Below are 17,828 nucleotides of genomic sequence, written 5' to 3' on the forward strand. Positions count from 1 at the left end.
TGACCAGTTTGGTCAAAACCACAAGAATCGACGCAACCTCATGCATCACTAGGTACTTTCTGACACAGCTACATCACAAGGGCACAGACTTAAAACTCACAACAGGTTAATTTTTTTTTTTTTTTTAATAATCAGTTGCTGCTACTAGAAACACAGGTCAATAGGGAACTGCCCTTTTCTAACAAAACAGGAAGTGATGTCAAAAGCAGAACAAAGAATAAGTAAAAGATGAAAAAGACACATATACAAAATGAAGATGGATCCTGTTATGGGAAGAGCACTTGACTGGGAGTCTGGAGAGTTGATCTAGGCTGGGGACTCTGGCTCCCATTGCTTATCAAATCTCTTAGACTTTAAGTGTATCAGGGTGCAATCCCCAAGTCTAAGACAACTCAGAGAATTCAATTTCAGAATGCTACTGACAATTTCATGAACTAAGAAAAAGAAACGGGTCTCATATCATATCTGCTGCTCTTGTGAGTCCTATTTAACTAGCCATTCTCTTTACAAGGACACATTCTTGACATCTGATCACCCTGCCAGTCCTGGTTGGTGGCTCGTTTCTCATTGGATCATGGACATGGTCATTAGCAGCATGCCCTGCCAGGGCTCCATGGGGTTTTAAAAACCATCTGCTTCACAAAGTGAAATTCCAGAAAACAAGAGGTTAAAGCTTATATTACTGTTTGGTGTACCAAACCATAAAGTAAAAATTTTTAGACATTTGAATATCATCATCATGAACTTCTAAACCACCATATCACCTGAGGAGCTTATAAAAAGGCTGTTATCTTGGCCCCATTATTTTGTGGGAAATGATAGACAACTTACTGCTTTTTCTTGCATTCAGACGCTTTCTCTACTGTGAAATCAGGCAGGTTAACAAATCCATCAGCTTTTTCTGCCTGAAATAAACACACACCACAAATAGGAATAAATGCATCAATCCTAGCAGTTCGTTTATTGAGATTATATGTTAAACAGGGACAGAACAAGTGAAATGGAGGAGGATCAAAAGATACTTCTCTGAATCAGCATTGGACTTCCCCCGGACATACATTTTATAAGAGAAATTAATATTCTTCTAACAAAGCATCCAGAATCTTCTCTGAGAAGTAACATGACACAGTTTAGGGACAGCCAACCTGTGGCACAAGTAAGACCCACCCAACCCCTTCTTGTCTGTCTTTCTAGAAACCATCAGAGCTAACTGATCAGAGCTCCACTTCCCCTTGAGCCCATGGCCATCTTCAGGATCTTTCTCATCCTACTTCTCTAGTGAGCTGCAAGTATCTAAGATGGAACCTAATTAGCATCACAGAGAGTCATTAACAGCATGCCCTATTACATGATGAACAGAGGCCTGATTTTGGAGTTAATTAAAATTGAGGTTCATATCATGGATCCACCACTTACTGGTTGTTTTAGGATTTAAATAAGCTCGGAAAAATAAAACACTTAACAGATACTCAACAAACATTATTTTCTCTCTCAAGTTTAGTAAGTTCCCAGAGGGTTAAATCACAGAGCCATGTCTTGGAAAACTCAGTTCCATAATCAATTCCTCGAGTTCTTTCTATAAAGGAAAGAGTGCACAGGAAAATGATACTTTTAAGGACATAAAACGAATGCCACTTTAAAACACCATTTAGAGAAAAATGGATACAGGTATATGTATGGCTGAGTTGCTCTGCTGAGCATCTGAAAATATCACAACATTGTTAATCGATTATACCCCAATGCAAAATAGAATGTTTTTTAAAAAGTGCATGTCAGTGTTTCAACTATAAATATTAAAAATCTTCTCAACAAATAATAAAAGATGTTGGGCATTTCAGCAACTTAACCTAATTTATTCCAACCATTATTTAAAATCTAGTGAGTTTTGTACTTTACCTGATTCATTATGAAAGTTTTATATAAAAACTATGAGACTTCAAGATAAAAGATTAAACAATACCAAACATTTCACAGGGAATATAATCATTGCTCTGCCTCTAAAAAATTTCTTAGCCTTTATGAATAAAATTTAACTGAACCACAGGAGGCTAGATTGCTTGTCACAGATAGAACTCAAATCTTCCATCTACACTAATGTCTCTGAATGGAGAAATACAGTCCACAACATTAAACGTAGGTGAGTCTAGGATATCCCTGGCAGTCCAGTGGTTAAGACTCCAAGTTCCCAACGCAGGGGGCATGGGTGGGAGAACTAAGATTCCACATGCTGCACCGCATGGCCAGAAAAACAAAGCAAAACATAAATGATTCAGTGGTTATTAGAGGATATGTAAAAATTGGTTTTGAAAACACAATTAAAGGCAGCTAGTTGTTAGGTCAGCACCTTGAGTGCTCATAGTTCATGCTTTCATCTGTGCTCCTTTCCCTTATCACCAACTAGGGTATAACTTGCACTCTTTCTTCAGAAAAATTAAACTGTGAAACTTCCAATCTTAGGTCTGTTCTGTCTGTTCTCTCCTACGTGCACCAACTTAGCCAGACTCTTCGCTCGAAGATCTTTCTTCTTATAAAACTCAAAACTCAATTCAAAGGATACTTCCTTCTTTAAAAGTTATGTTTTTCCAATTAGACTTATTTATTTTTGGATGGGCTATTTAATCACTGGAAGATGGTTTCACCAATCCTATCTAAAGAGAATGTAAAGCATTTGAAGAGATTCAACTTTCTCTACAATGCACAATGCTTTTTTGTGGACTCTCAGTTAGCATTATATAAAAGTATACTATTTTTCATTTATTTAATTGAAGTATAATTGATTTATTTACAATATTGTGTTCCTTTCTGCTGTATAGCTAAGTGATTCAGCTATTCAGCTATTCAGCTTTTCCACTATGGTTCATCACAGAATATTGAACATAGTTCCCTGTGCTATATAGTAGGATCTCGCCGTTTATCCATTCTATATAATAAAAGTTTGCATCTGCCATCCCAAACTCCTAACCAACCCTCCCTCACCCATACTAAAAATTAGAGTTTTTAAAAAAATTACATTAGGCTCCAGAAATTCCACTCTTATATACCCCAAAAGAAGTGAAAACAGGTGCTCAAATAAATACATGCGTGTTCACAGCAGCATTATTTCACAATAGTCAAAAAGCGGAAACAGTCTCTAAGTGTCCAGCAACAGAGGAACAGACAGTGGCCTATCCATACAATGGAATATTATTCTGTCATAAAAAACGAAGGAAGTACTGATAAATACTCTAATGTGGATGAACCTTGAGAACATTATATAAAGGAAAAGAAGTGACACAAAACACTATATATTGCATAATTTCATTTATATGAAATAGCCAAAATAGGTAAATCCATAGAAACAGAAGACAGATTAGTGGTTGTCAGGGGCCATGAGCAGGAGGGGATAGGGAGCAACTGCTTAATGGGCGTGAGTTTTCCTTTGGGTTGTTGAAAATGTTTTAGAACTAGATAGAGGAAGTGGCTGCACCTTGTGAGGGTACTAAATACCACTGAATTACTCATTAAAGAATGGGTAATCTCATGTGAGGACTTCCTTGATAGCTCAGAGATAAAGAATCCATCTGCCAATGCAGGAAATGTGGGTTCAGTCCCTGGGTTGGGAAGATCCTCTGGAGAAGGAAATGGCAACCCACTCCAGTATTCTTGCCTGAAAAATTCCACAGACAGAGGAGCCTGGTGGGCACCCGTCCATGGGGTCGCAAAGAGCTGGACCTGACTTAGCAACTAAACAACAGTCTCGTGTGAATTTTACCTCAATTAAAAAAATGCTATTTGGGGCTAGGGTATTTTAATGTAAATTCCTGCAATTACTTTAGAAAGAATAAAACAATTTATATTCACCATTTGTTTCTATTTCCTACCTTCATTGATTTCTACACCCACTAGTCCACACAAAGAGTTGTTACTGAAAACCGCAATGATTTTCATGTTGCTAAATCCCATGTACCCTTTTTAGCCCTCAGTTACTTGAACTCTGGAAACTGACACTCCAGCCCACTCCCTCCCTCATGAAATGTCTCTTTTCTGACAATGCATTTCTGCAGCCTCCTCCTCTTCCCCATTTAACTTCTCCTTGCTTTCTTTCATAGGGTCTTCTTTCCCCCTCTGTTCCTTATGCCCCAGATTTCTAAGGACAAACTCAGTCTCTTCTTATTCCAATACCCTCCACAGGGGATCATACACATTTCCATGGCAGCGTGTATAACCACATTTGTACACACGTACCCAAAACCTACAGCTGCAAACTCCTTTCAATCCTAGTGCTCCCATCCCAAGATCCAACTGCCTAATGTACCTATTCGATGAGTGTTCCACAGGCTCCCTATGGACCCAATATTTGTGTTCCCCCACATCCCAAATTCATATTTTGAAGCCCTAACATGATGGTATTCTAAGTGGGGTCTTGGGGAAGTAGTTTGGTTTAGATGAAGTAATAAGGGTGAAACCCCTCCAGTGGAATTAGTGCCCTTATAAAAAGATGAAGACACCAGTGCTTTCCCGCTCCTGCCCATGCCTCCTCCATCTGAACATATGGCAAGAAAGCAGCTGTCTTCCAACCAGAAAGAAACCTCTCATCTGATATGGAATCCACTAGACCTGGATCTTGGACTTCCTAGGCTCCAGAACTCTGACAAACAAATATTTGTTGTTTGAGCCATGCAGACTATGGTATTTTGCTATGTGGCAGCACAAACTAAGATTCTCCCCTCAAGAGTGATAAATCCAAGACCAAACTCATCATCTCCCTCCATGAAAGGCCTGCTTCTCTTTCTCTTGTGTTCTCCTCTGAAGTGAATGATGTCACTTTCTATCCAGTTGTCCAATAACAGGAAATATGGGAGACATCTTTGACACTTCAATCTCCTTCTCAGCATCTGTGCAAGTAACCACTAAGTTATATCATTGCTGCGTCTGCCACAGCTCTTCAAAGCTTCTGTTACCCACACCGCCTTCAGACCACCATTACTGCAGAAGTCCTCGAAACCATTAACCATTATCCCTCTCCATAGTTCTGTTTTTTTCCTCTGATTCAGTGTCCAAATCACAATCACAGCAAATCTTCACTCCATAAACCTCTTCTTTCATTAAAATCCTGCATGGTTCCCAATTGCTCTTGGAGAAAGTCTAAGTGTTTAAAGTGAAGTCTCTCAGTCATGTCTGGCTCTTTGGGACCCCATGGACTGTAACCTACCAGGCTCCTCCATCCATGGGATTTTCCAGGCAAGATTACTGGAGTGGGTTGCCATTTCCTTAAGTGTTTAAGCAGAGTATAAAAGGCCTTTCATGATTACTTCATGGTTAATTACATAGTTTCATCTTCTCTGGAGAAGGGAATGGCTACTCACTTCAGTATTCTTGCCTGGAGAATCCCATGGACAGAAGAGCCCGGAGAGCTACAGTCCATGGTATCACAGAGTCAGACTTGACCGAGCAACTAACACATTCACTTTTTCACTTTCACAATTATATAGTTTCATTTTCTCTAGTGTCCCTACCCCTTACTCAACCAAAAGTAAATGAAAAAATTAAAACACAGAAAAAATACTTCTATTGAGCTGAATTATAATTGATACCCAATTTATAGCATTAGTACTCTCTAGATAATCTGTTATTAGAACAAGAAGGCCATCTTAAATGACAACAACACAAAAATAAGTCAACAAAAAACTAAATACAGATATATGTAAGAGAAAAACTGTAAATCTTCATTTTGGTGGATTCCTTTCTGGCAAAACTGAAATGGCTGAGATTCCTTCAAATAAGAGCCTAAATAAAAATAAGTAAAAGATACCTTAATATTTCCCCAGTAAATTTTTCTTCTATGAGCAAAGGCATTTCTCACTTTATGTTCAAACTGTATTCAAAATCACAGATAACTGTGTCAAAAATTGTCTTTGCTTATTTGACTTGCAAAAAATGCCTCAAAAATGACAATCACAGTGGGAAAATCCTAAGGAAATGACAGTTTTCTCCTCCTTTCCCTCCTCCCACCCCCTCAGATCCCTTGTTCCTTATTGCATTAACTGAACTAACTTTCTCAAATAGCATCCTTCCTCTTCAATCATTTCTAACTTTCTGAAAAGTTACTTGAAAGTTCTTCATTGGTACCTGCAATTTTCTCCCTGGATTCTAATGTCATAAAAATCTTGTTCTCTTACCAGAAGTATCACACCATCCTTTGGTCACTGCGCAAACTTGTCTTATCAGATTTAGTCTTACATTCTGAAACAAGACACTGCTTTTCACTTTGTGATATGATGCTCTACAATCTTAAATACCACATATTCATCCTTCCACTTTTCTAGCAACTCTGATTTTGTTCAACTTAGTGAAGTTTCATCTGCAGTTGGTATATTAGCAGCATTAAACACACATGTTTATTAAAACTGTTCATGTTATACATTCATTTATTCAATGAACATTTACTGAGTACCTCTTTTGTGTCAGGCACTGTGTCAGATATTTGGGCTTTATCAGTGAACAAAACAGACAGAGATATCTACTTTCAAGGAGAAAATTGACAATAGCTCAACATATGAGCACATAAATTCCATAGCACACTCTAAGCAATAATTACTACAGAGAAAAGTAAAACCGATCTGGGTAAAGGGGTTCTGACTGCAAGCAGGGCAGGATGCCTTCTGTTCCTAGGCTTAAAAAGCCCTTCCTCTCTCACTTTCCTAGATATGTCTCCATGAATCAACTTAGGTGTGACCTTCTCCAAAACTTTCGCTTGCTCCTCCAAGCTTGAAATTAATGCCCTCCGCTTTATGTCCCAACCTCCACAGTGGGCTTTGCTTACCATACTTCTCTTTATGTATTTAGTTACCAAGGTATTACTCTGTTTCTCCAACAGACTGAGCACCTTGAGGGAAATAATTTTGTTGTTTACAGTTATATCATCAATTATTGAGATAAGCTAAGGTGTTCAACTTTTGATGCTTTTGAACTGTGGTGTTGGAGAAGACTATTGAGAGTCCCTTGGACTGCAAGGAGATCCAACCAGTCCATTGTGAAGGAGATCAGCCCTGGGATTTCTTTGGAAGGAATGATGCTAAAGCTGAAACTCCAGTACTTTGGCCACCTCATGCGAAGAGTTGACTCATTGGAAAAGACTCTGATGCTGGGAGGGATTAGGGGCAGGAGGAGAAGGGGACGACAGAGGATGAGATGGCTGGATGGCATCACTGACTCGATGGATGTGAGTCTGGGTGAACTCCGGGAGTTGGTGATGGACAGGGAGGCCTGGCGTGCTGCGATTCATGGGGTCACAAAGAGTCGGACACGACTGAGCGACTGAACTGAACTGAAGGTGTTCAACACAAATGAAATAAAGAAATGAGCTTTATGAATGAATGAAGGACAGAAACATGGTCTTTTTCCTCAGTCAATAAAGTGCTAAAATGAGATGCATAAGTCACCTGGGAAAACGTTTGGCAGTTTCCAAAAAATATAAATATATATTAATAATTACCATACAACTTAGCGATTCCATTCCTAGGTATCTACCCAAGAGAAATGAAAGCATATGCCCATGCAAAGATCTGCCTGCAAACATTTATAGCAGCAGTATTCATAATAGCTCAAACCTGGAAACAACCTAAATATCCATCAACTGGTAAATAGTGTGGTATATTCATACAACAGAATACTGTTTAGTGAACAATTGACATGAGCTCAAACATAGAAGAATCTTGAAAACATAATGCTAAGTAAAAGACAGACACAAGAAATCATGTAATACTATATTATTCTTTTATATAAAATGTAGAGAAAAGGCAAATCTATCTATAAAGACAGAAAGTAGAATAGTGGTTGCCTGGAGGGGGAACGAAGATTGGCTGTAAAGGCATAAAGGATTTTATTGATATAATGAAAATTATTTAAAGCTGATTTATTATGATGGCTCATCACTCAGTAAATTTACCAAAAATCATTGAGTTGTAAATCTGAATAGTGTAATTTTATGATATGTAAAATATATCTCAATAAAGCTGTTTTTAAAAATATGAGATGCAGGAAAAGTTTGGGGAGTAAAAAATAATGAATGAAATGTTTCCTGTTTGTCTATCCATAAGACGTAAAAGAAGGCAAAATATGAGGTCTTTGATGACTCCACAGATGACTCAGTATGACTTGTTCAAACTTTAGACACAAAATTAGGTTAAAATTTCTTATTTGCTTCCATTTTGGACTACAGGAATTTTAGAGTGAAAAATATTTTACATAGAATTTGCCACACTCGGACATATTTTTTAAATTAATTAAAATAGGATGTTAAGTTTTAATATCTAAATGCAAAATAAGTGTTCATTGCCATCAATAAAGTTTGACTTTTTCATAGTACAAAATAGACAAAATCAGTTCTTAAGGACCTACATATGTCAGAAAGGTAGAAGGGCAGACCTAGAAAAATAAGAGTGTTATAAACATATCCCAGAGACTAAGTAGGTCAAAGAAGACCAAGCCAGAAACAAATGAAGTATAATAGAGGAAACTATTATGTATTTCATGGTTAAAAATAAAGAGTATAATTACCTGTCTATTCTCAGTGGAACACTATTTCCTTGATTCTAAGAAGCCTGATTTTTTACATTTCAATAATTCTGAAATCAAGAGGCACCTTAGAAACCATGTGTATTTTCCTTGTACCATTTCCCTCAAAATCCTGTTATTCAATAAAGTATAGGTCTTTAAATGAATATCTTAAATTCAAGGGGAAAATAGTTTAAAAAACAAAATATAGACTTCTTTGTAATATGCTTTTGCAGTTATGCATGAATATGTATTTGACACTCTTGAAATTACTTTAAATAAACTTCAGTGAAGTTACCCAATGAATATCAAAATTGGGAAATTTGTAAAACTTTAGTACTCCACATAAATCCATGGTTTGCTCAGTTCTACCCTGAAACTCCCAGTATGTTGGAACCAGTTCAGTTCAGTTCAGTTCAGTTGCTCATTTGTGTCTGACTCTTTGTGACCCCATGAATTGCAGCACGCCAGGCCTCTCTGTCCATCACCAACTCCCGGAGTTCACCCAAACCCATGTCCATTGAGTCGGTGATGCCATCAAACCATCTCATCCTCTGTGGTCCCCTTCTCCTCCTGCCCTCAATCTTTCCCAGCATCAGGGTCTTTTCCAGTGAGTTGGCTCTTTGTATCAGGTGGCCAAAGTATTGGAGTTTCAGCTTCAACATCAGTCCTTCCAATGAACACCCAGGACTGATCTCCTTTAGAATGGACTGGTTGGATCTCCTTGCAACTCCAAGGGACTCTCAAGAGTCTTCTCCAACACCACAGTTCAAAAGCATCAGTTCTTCAGCACTCAGCTTTCTTTATAGTCCAACTCTCACATCCATACATGACCACTGGAAAAACCATAGCCTTGACTAGATGGATCTTTGTTGGCAAAGTAATGTCTCTGCTTTTTAATATGCTGTCTAGGTTGGTCATAACTTTCCTTCCAAGGAAACAAGCAAAGTCTAAACTCTAAGCAGAGCAGTTCACTCTCATGTCACTTTAGAACAGTAGTCACTAAATTCTAATGGCCTTCAATTTTCTTGTTTTGCAGTGTCTTTGATTTTGTTATCAGGGTAATGTTGACCTTGTAGAATGAGCTAGAAAGTATTTCCTCCTCTTTAATTTTTTGAAATACTTTGAGAAGGATTAACTCTTTTTTTAATGTTTGGCAGAATTCCCCTGTGAAGCCATCTGGTCTTGAAGTTTTATTTGTTGGGAGATTTTGGATTACTGATTCAATTTCAGCATCAAGAATTGGTCTATTTAGATTTTCTATTCCTTTCTAATTCAATCTTGTAAGATTGTACATCTCTAGGAATTAATCATTTCTTTATGCCAATTTTTTGGCATAAAACTTTGTGGTATTCACTTGTGACTATATTTTTGTGACATTGGTTGTAACTTCTCCTATTTCATTTCTAATTTTGTTTATTTGGTCTCACTCTCTTTTTTTCTTAATGAGTCTGGCTAAAGGTTTACCAGTTTTAAAAATATCTTTCTAAAAAACAACTCTTAGTTTCTTTCATTGATCTTTTTAACTATTTTTTTAGTCTCTATTTCCTCTCTAATCTTTATTATTTCCTTCCTTTTGCTGACTTTGGGCTTTGTTCTTTTTCTAATTCCTTTAGATGGAAAGTTTAGGTTGTTTACTTGAGATTTTTCTTATTTCTTAAGGTAGGCCTACATCACTAAAAACATCTCTTAGAACTGTTTTTGCTTCATCTCATAGATTTTGAAAAGTAATATTTCTATTTGTCTCAAGATATTTTCTGATTTCCTCTTTGATCTTCTCATTAACTCATTAGGTTTTTAGTAGCAAGTTTTTTCATTTCCATGTGTTTGTGGTTTTTCCATTTTTGTTCCTGAAATTGACTTCTAGTTGCATACTACTATGGTAAGAAAAAATATTTGAAATAATTTTAATTTTTTGAAATTTACCGAAACTTATTTTGTAGCTTAGCATATAATATATCTTGGACAAAGTTTCATGTTCACTTGAAAAGAATATGTATTCTGCTGACGTTGATGGAATGTTCTGTGGCTATCTATTAAGTCTATCTGATCTAATGTGTCTTTTCAGGCCACTATTTCCTTATTGATTTTCTGACTGGATAATCTGTCCATTGATATAAGTAGGCTACTAAAGTCCTCTTGCATTATATTATTGTCAATGTCTTCCTTTATGTCTGTTAATAGTTGCTTTATATATTTAGATGTTTCTATAGTAGATACATTTATGTTTACAAATGATATATCCTCTTCTTGGATTGAATTGTTTATCATTATATAATGCCCTTCTTTGTCTTTTGTTATAGATTTTTAAGTCTACTTTGCCTGATATGAGTATTGCTGCCCAATTTTCTTGTCCATCAACATAACTGGATAAAGAGGATGTGGTATACATATACATAATGGAATGGAATATTACTTAGCTATAAAAAAGAATTAAATTTTGACATTAGCAACAATGTGGATGGACCTAGAGGGTATTATGCTTAGTGGATTAAGTCAGATGGGAAGAGACAAATACTGTGTGTTTTCACTTATATGTGAAATCTAAAAACTAAAATGAATAAACAAATACAGCAAGGCAGAAATAGACTCACATACACAGAGAACAGACTGGTGGCTGCCAGTGGAGAGAGGGGTCGGGGGAGGAGAAAAATGGGTGAGGGGGATTAAGAGGTACAAACTACCGGGTATAAAATAGATAAATTACAGGGATATACTGTGCAGCACAGGGAATAAGCCAATATTTTATAACAACTTTATATGAACTCACACACTGTTGGCGGTAATGCAAAAATGGAAGCCACTGCAAGGAAACCGAGCAATAACTAGCAAAAATGTATTTACTCTTTGACCCAGAAACCCTACTCCTGGGATCTGTCCTAAATATAAATATGTTGAATGGCATATGAATTGTATCATTATTTGCAAGAACAAAAGACTGTAAAGAAGTCAAATGTCTATCATCAGGGGACAATTGAATAAAGTATGTATGGTATCCACATACAATGAATAACTAAGAAAAATTACATATATACATACAGGGTAATCACAGGACAAGGTAAGAGAAAAAGTAAGGTATAGCACAATAGATACAGTATTCTAATTTTATGTAAGAAAAAAGAGATAGGATATGTTCATGCCTACATACTCATCTTTATTTGTAAAAATTAATCATAGAAAAAAATTTAAAAAACAAACGTAAAAGGAGGGAGGCAAAAGGGTAGAGGAACAGGGACAAAAGTAAGACTCACCTGGTTATAATTGGTTATATAGTTTTGACTTTGAAATTGGATAAATGATTTGTATTTTTTTAAAAATGCAAACAAAAAAGAAGCAGTTCCCAAAATTAAAAACAAATAGAAACAAATGAACTCAATTGAATATAATAAACATGGTGACAAAACCCCACAAATAAAAACAGAGCACAGAATTTTGACTACAAGATGGTTAGTGAAACACAGTCTAAAAACTTTTAGTAGTGACCTTGTCCTTACTTTTAGGTGATTTTAATAGTTTTCCTTCCCCTCAAAAAATTCCTTGAAAGTGGAGTTGGCTTTTCTCTCTAGATGACAGACTATGTGATGCTGCTTTGTTATTAAAAGTGAACTCAACTCCCTCTTCCTTTCAGGAAAGGAACTAGAAAGATTATACACCATGGCCGTCTCCAGTCTGCTAGTTATGTGGGCCTGCAGGCGGACAGCTGACATTATTAGCACGGGGTTTTGATAAGCACTGCAAAGGAAGAGAAAGAATGATTTTCTCTCTTCGTTTAGATATCAGAAGCAAGACTGGCAGTGAGAACACTTGAAATCCTTTTGAGAAGTATCAGTCAGTTCAGTTCAGTCACTCAGTAGTGTCTGACTCTTTGTCACCCCATGGACTGCAGTGCGGCAGGCCTCCCTGTCCATCACCAAATCCTGGAGTTTACTTGAACTCATGTCCATTGAGTCAGTGATGCCATGCAACCATCTTATCCTCTGTCATCCCTTTCTTCTCCCGCCTTCAATCTTTCCCAGCATCAGGGTCTTTTCAAATGAGTCAATTCTTCGCATCAGGTGGCCAAAGTACTGGAGTTTCAGCTTCAACATCAGTCCTTCCAATGAATATTCAGGACTGATCTCCTTTAGGATGGACTGCTTGGATCTCCTTGCAGTCCAAGGAACTCTTGAGTGTCTTCTCCAACACCACAGTTCAGAAGCATCAATTCTTCGGCACTCAGCTTTCTTTATAGTCCAACTCTCACATCCATCCATGACTACTGAAAAGACCATAGTTTTAACTAAACGGACCTTTGTTGAGAAGTAATTATAATGATCTTGAGTAAAATCTCTAGTAAAACCTAACTTTTGTTGAGTACTAAGTATATGACATCTAGGTACTAATATCTTAGTATTTAGAGAAAAATTAATCATATTCAAATGCCAGAATTTACAAAATTGATCACTGTTTAACCTAGACATGAAACTAGACTAGCATTCAGGACTTCCTCAGTGCTCTAGTGCCTAAGATCTGCATTCCTAACGCAGGGGATCTGTGTTCAATCCCTGATCAGGGAACTAGATCCCACATGCCTGAACTAAGCATTCAAATGCCACAACTAAGACCCAGCACAACCAATAAATAGCTTGGCATTGTACAATAGAAAAATTATATGGTTCATTAAAGTGACAAAACTCAGACCAGAACCCAGAAGTCAGTTAAATAATTCTAGACAACAATTTCTTCAGTCTCAACCACAGATGAAATATCATAGAAGAGACTCTGCAGTTGACAAATGTCATAGAAGAAAGAATCCTGGACTTGAATCAGAGTATCTTGAAGCAAGCCACTTACTGTGTAATCCTAGGCAGAGCATTTAACCTCTTGGGTCAGTGAGCCTAATTAGAATTAATATGAATCTATGTAATACTGTAAAGTTGTCAGAACTATATAATTGTATACAGTTAAAATAAAATTTAAGATTTTATTATTAATGAGAAGAATTGGGAAAGAAAATAGAAGGAATGACCCAAAAAAGACAAAGGTGAAGTAAAATAAGTTTTTCACTCTGCTCACTGTCAGCCGAGCCCTCCAAATAGCTCCTTCTCAGTCTAAACTCTCCTTATTTCCTCTGTCTCAGATTAATGTCTGTAGAAAAATATTTTAAATTCTTTGGAGAGCAGTAATGCTAGCAAGCTCTCTGCATCCTTCATACAGTATCTGGGGTATGCTTTTATTTAAATGCTATTGCATTTGGGTTTATCTAGCACTGTATTTTGCATATAATGAGATTTTCATCCAAAGAGATTTTTCTTCTTATAAATGCTTAGAAATAGATGTCCTACATAGAAAACATTTGGCAAGTGTTCTTGACTAATCAACACAAAGGCCTGATTTCCTACCGAACCCACAGACTGTGGCCATTCATTATAAAAATGGACTGAAGGTGTTGGTGGTGATAATCAGAATGGTACTGAAGAGGCTGGGGCTCTAACAGGGGGAGAGAAAAGGGCTCAGAAGGAAGCCGACCACTTGCAGAGAATGCTGTGGGTAACCCAGCCACGCGGCCACGTCCTGATGACCCGGGGCACGCTGGCCAGACTGCACTGCCAGCCCTTGCATCTCTTTGTGGGAGGCTTCTCTGGCTGCCAGATTCCAGCTCCCCATCTGTGCAGGGGTGCCCTGCCCCCAGGACAAGCAACGACTGATGTGACTTGGTGTATAAATATTCCGGGGTCCCCGTCCCTTGGGAAGAAAACTCAGAGGTGTGTCTTTCTCACAGGCTCTCAGAGTTCCCCAGCAGAATTAAGCTTTAGCTACCCACAGTCACGATCTGCATGCTCAAGAGAGCTTTATCAGCTAACTTTCCACCTTTTCTCACTTCCTCATTTCCTTTCCAAATATTTCCGGTATCACTTCCCAAATAAAGTACTTGCACCTAAATTCTCTCTCAGGGTCTGCTTCTGGGAAATCTAAACCACGATGCTATTCCTTTCACAGAAAGCGTTCCTACTAGTGGTTCCTGCTCACGAACAGCCCATCTGCTCTGCACCTGAAGCCCTCTTCATGATTTCCTTTTAAAAACTGCCCAAGGATATGACTCTTTCATTATCATATTAGGTCATATTTAAGTGGTGACCACGGGCTTCCCAGGTGGTGTAGTGGTTAAGAATCTGCCTGTACTCCAGGAGACGCAAGAGACGTGGTTTGTTCCCTGGGTTGGGAAGATCCCCAGAGAAGGAAATGGCAACCCACTCCAGTATTCTTGCCTGGGAAATCCCATGGACAGAGGAGCTGGCGGGCTACAGTCCATGGGGTCTCAAAGAGTCAGATATGATTAGTGACCAAGCACGCACACATACAAGTGACTGGCGTCTCACTCTGTGATCTGGAAATCAGCAATCCTAGCTAGCCATGCTTACTTAAACATTCTTCCATTCTCTCCCTACGAAATCATAGTTTTAACGAAATTAAGTTACCAGTGAATTTTCTAGCAGTCTGACATACAAAGGTAGTCATTATCTTCTGAAATATCATAAGAGCAAGGTGGAAATTTTAGCATAAAAGAATCTTCTATTATTGTTCTCTATAATATAAAATCTTCCCCACAGGGCACAAGCCTTAGCACAGAAGGCCATACGTGATCTTCCACATCCAGCTTCAACTCCCACCAGTGTTTTAGAAGCCTTAAAACCCTAGAGACGCTATTACTTCCGCCTACTTAGAGTTGGTCTATTCGGCAGCATGGTCAGGGGTTAAAAAAAAAAAGGGAAGAAAAAGCACTAAACAGGAAGGAAATTTTTTAAATGAATAGGAAGACATTTGGCTAAATGTCAGTATTATAGAATAAGCTACGTGTCTTGTTTCCCAATAGAGGTCATCTTCCATCCATGGCTAGAGCAGAAGTGAGGGAAGAATAAATAAAGGAACATCATTTAAGAAAACCTGAAGTCTGGCGTGTTTGCTTTCAATATTAGAAATTTGGTGGAAATATGAAAAATAAGGCAGATTGTTTCAAAATTACAGTTATTATAGCACATAATTGTGCCTTCACACCATGCATATTAAATCTTCCAAAACTCCAGAAAATTTCAAATCTCTTCAAACTGCTTTCATGAGTTTCTTGAGTCCCATTAAGTTACTGCTCAGCCACAGCTGAACAGACTCGACTGGGAAAAGACAGTTGTCCAAAGAAGATATATAAATGCCCAAAAGGCACATGAAAAGATATTCAAGGTGACAAATCATTAGGAAAATGCAAATCAAAACCACCATGAGACAGTACCTCATATCTGCGAGTATGGCCACTATCCAAAAACAAGAACAAACAAAAAACCAGGAAATAGCAAATGGTGGTGAAGATGCGGAGAAAAGGGAACCCCTGTGCGTCACTGGTGGGCATGTAAAAGGGCCACCATAAAAAAAAAAAACAGTATGGCAGTTCCTCAAAGAATTAAAAATAGAATTATCATATGATCCAGCAATTTCACTTCTGGGTATGTAGCTGAAAGAATTGAAAGAAGGGTCTCAAAAAGACTTTTGTATACCTGTATTCACAGCAGCATTATTCACTATCTTCAAAAGGTGGGTACAATCCAAGTGATCATCAACAGATATGAACGGGCAAGTAAGATGTGGTCTACACATATAATGGGATATTATTCAGTCTTAAAAAGGAAGAAAATTCTAACACATGCCACAGTATGATGTAAAGAACCTTGAAGACATTATGCTTAGTGAAATAAGCCAGTCACAAAAGGACAAATACTGCATGATTCCAGTTGAATGGGGTACCAAGAATAGCCAAATTCATGAAGAAAGAAAGTAGAATGGTAGTTTCCAGAGGTGGAGATATTGAATATAGCACTGTGGTTTTATAAGATGGTAAGAGTTCTGGATACAGTTGCACAATAATGTGAATATACTTAATGCCACTGAACTGTATCCTTCAAAATGGCTAAGAGGGGTGACTGCATGTTATGTTTGAGGTACTACAATTTTCTAAAAATAAATTCCAAAAAATGTGGTGATACTCCTCTGAAAATCATTATTTGTCAGTGAAGGATGAGAATGCATTTGCCACAGTAAGTTTCCTAAGATTCCAATAGGAAAATATCAGTGGTTAACATGCTGTTCATGAGACTGCCTCTTTCCCAGGGAATAGCCAGAGATTCACATTCCAGTCTAACAGATAAGAAAGAAGGCCCAGGGGCAGGGTGGGGCGGGGTGGGGGGGGGCGGGGTTGGCCTAGGTTGATAAGTGGCTCCAGCATCAGAGGAGCGCCCATCCTCCTGATTTTGAATCTAGGGACAACTTCAACTCTAAGATGTCATTTTCTTGTGTCCTTTTCATTTATTTGAGAGGCGGGGAGAATGCTGTGCAGTATGTGGGATCTTAGTTTCCCTATCAGGGACAGAACCCACAACCCTCACCCCCTGCATTTGGAAGCATGGAGTCTTAACCACTGAACCACCATGGAAGTCCCTTTTGTCCTTTTTGAAGACATTGTTTCAAACATGTTCTAAATTCTGGCTCCTTTAAAAAATATTCTATATATATATATTTTTTTCACTTCCACTGCATAGCTTCCTTTCAAAATGTGCTTGAAACACACTTTATGGAAAACCAAACACAGCAGCACGATGACAGATGAGTTTATCAGCTAGCTTGTCAGTAGAAGCATCTGGTCCCTTGGACCTTAAAAAGCTTGCTCCACAGGGAACGATAAACCTTCAAATAATGACTTCTCAGGAAAATCCTCAAATCTAACCAAAAGTTCAGCTCATCCCATGGGTCACTTCTCATTCTATTGTTTGGAAAATGTGCACACAGCCCTCATCACTAAATCACATATTACCTAAGCTCTTACTCCAGGTTAGCAGCTACTGTGCTGAAGAATGCCCCCAGGGCCTCCTAGCTCACTTTCCTGTTTTATGGCTTAAAAATCACCCTTTACACAGGGTCAGTAGGAGTATTTTTAGAATCTCTAGCACATGACAGCCATTGCCGCCAAAACAAAAGCAAACATTTCTAGTGTTTGAAAATCCTTAGCACAACCCTTTTGCATCCTAAAATCGCAATGCTATACACACACATTTCATCTAAAGTGTACACAAATTTGCCATTATACGTATTCCTTTGATCTTTTATATATTGCCTTAAAATGCATTTAATCTTCTCACAACCACTCTGAATTACGTAGGGACGGTATTCTTGGTCAAAAGGTACTTATAAGAAAATGAATGCGTACTGAGTTACATCACTGACCTACAATGAGACAGCTTAGTATGAAAGGGCAGGACTAAGGACTCTGT

General features: G+C 37.9%; 2 protein-coding genes across 3 annotated transcripts in view; one reads left to right on the plus strand and one right to left on the minus strand.

The window, feature by feature from the left end:
* The window catches only part of OPRM1 (opioid receptor mu 1), a 162,550-nt gene that overhangs the window by 130,922 nt on the left and 13,800 nt on the right, over positions 1-17,828 (plus strand). The gene's annotated exons all lie outside the window — the stretch shown is intronic.
* The window catches only part of IPCEF1 (interaction protein for cytohesin exchange factors 1), a 76,351-nt gene that overhangs the window by 41,907 nt on the left and 16,616 nt on the right, over positions 1-17,828 (minus strand). The window contains exon 4 of the mRNA XM_055536032.1: positions 832-905. Coding sequence (XP_055392007.1) covers positions 832-905 — 74 coding nt within the window. The remainder of the gene's footprint in view (positions 1-831; positions 906-17,828) is intronic.

The sequence above is a fragment of the Bubalus kerabau genome, chromosome 9 (genome assembly GCF_029407905.1).
Source record: "Bubalus kerabau isolate K-KA32 ecotype Philippines breed swamp buffalo chromosome 9, PCC_UOA_SB_1v2, whole genome shotgun sequence".
Classification (NCBI taxonomy): Eukaryota; Metazoa; Chordata; class Mammalia; order Artiodactyla; family Bovidae; genus Bubalus; species Bubalus kerabau.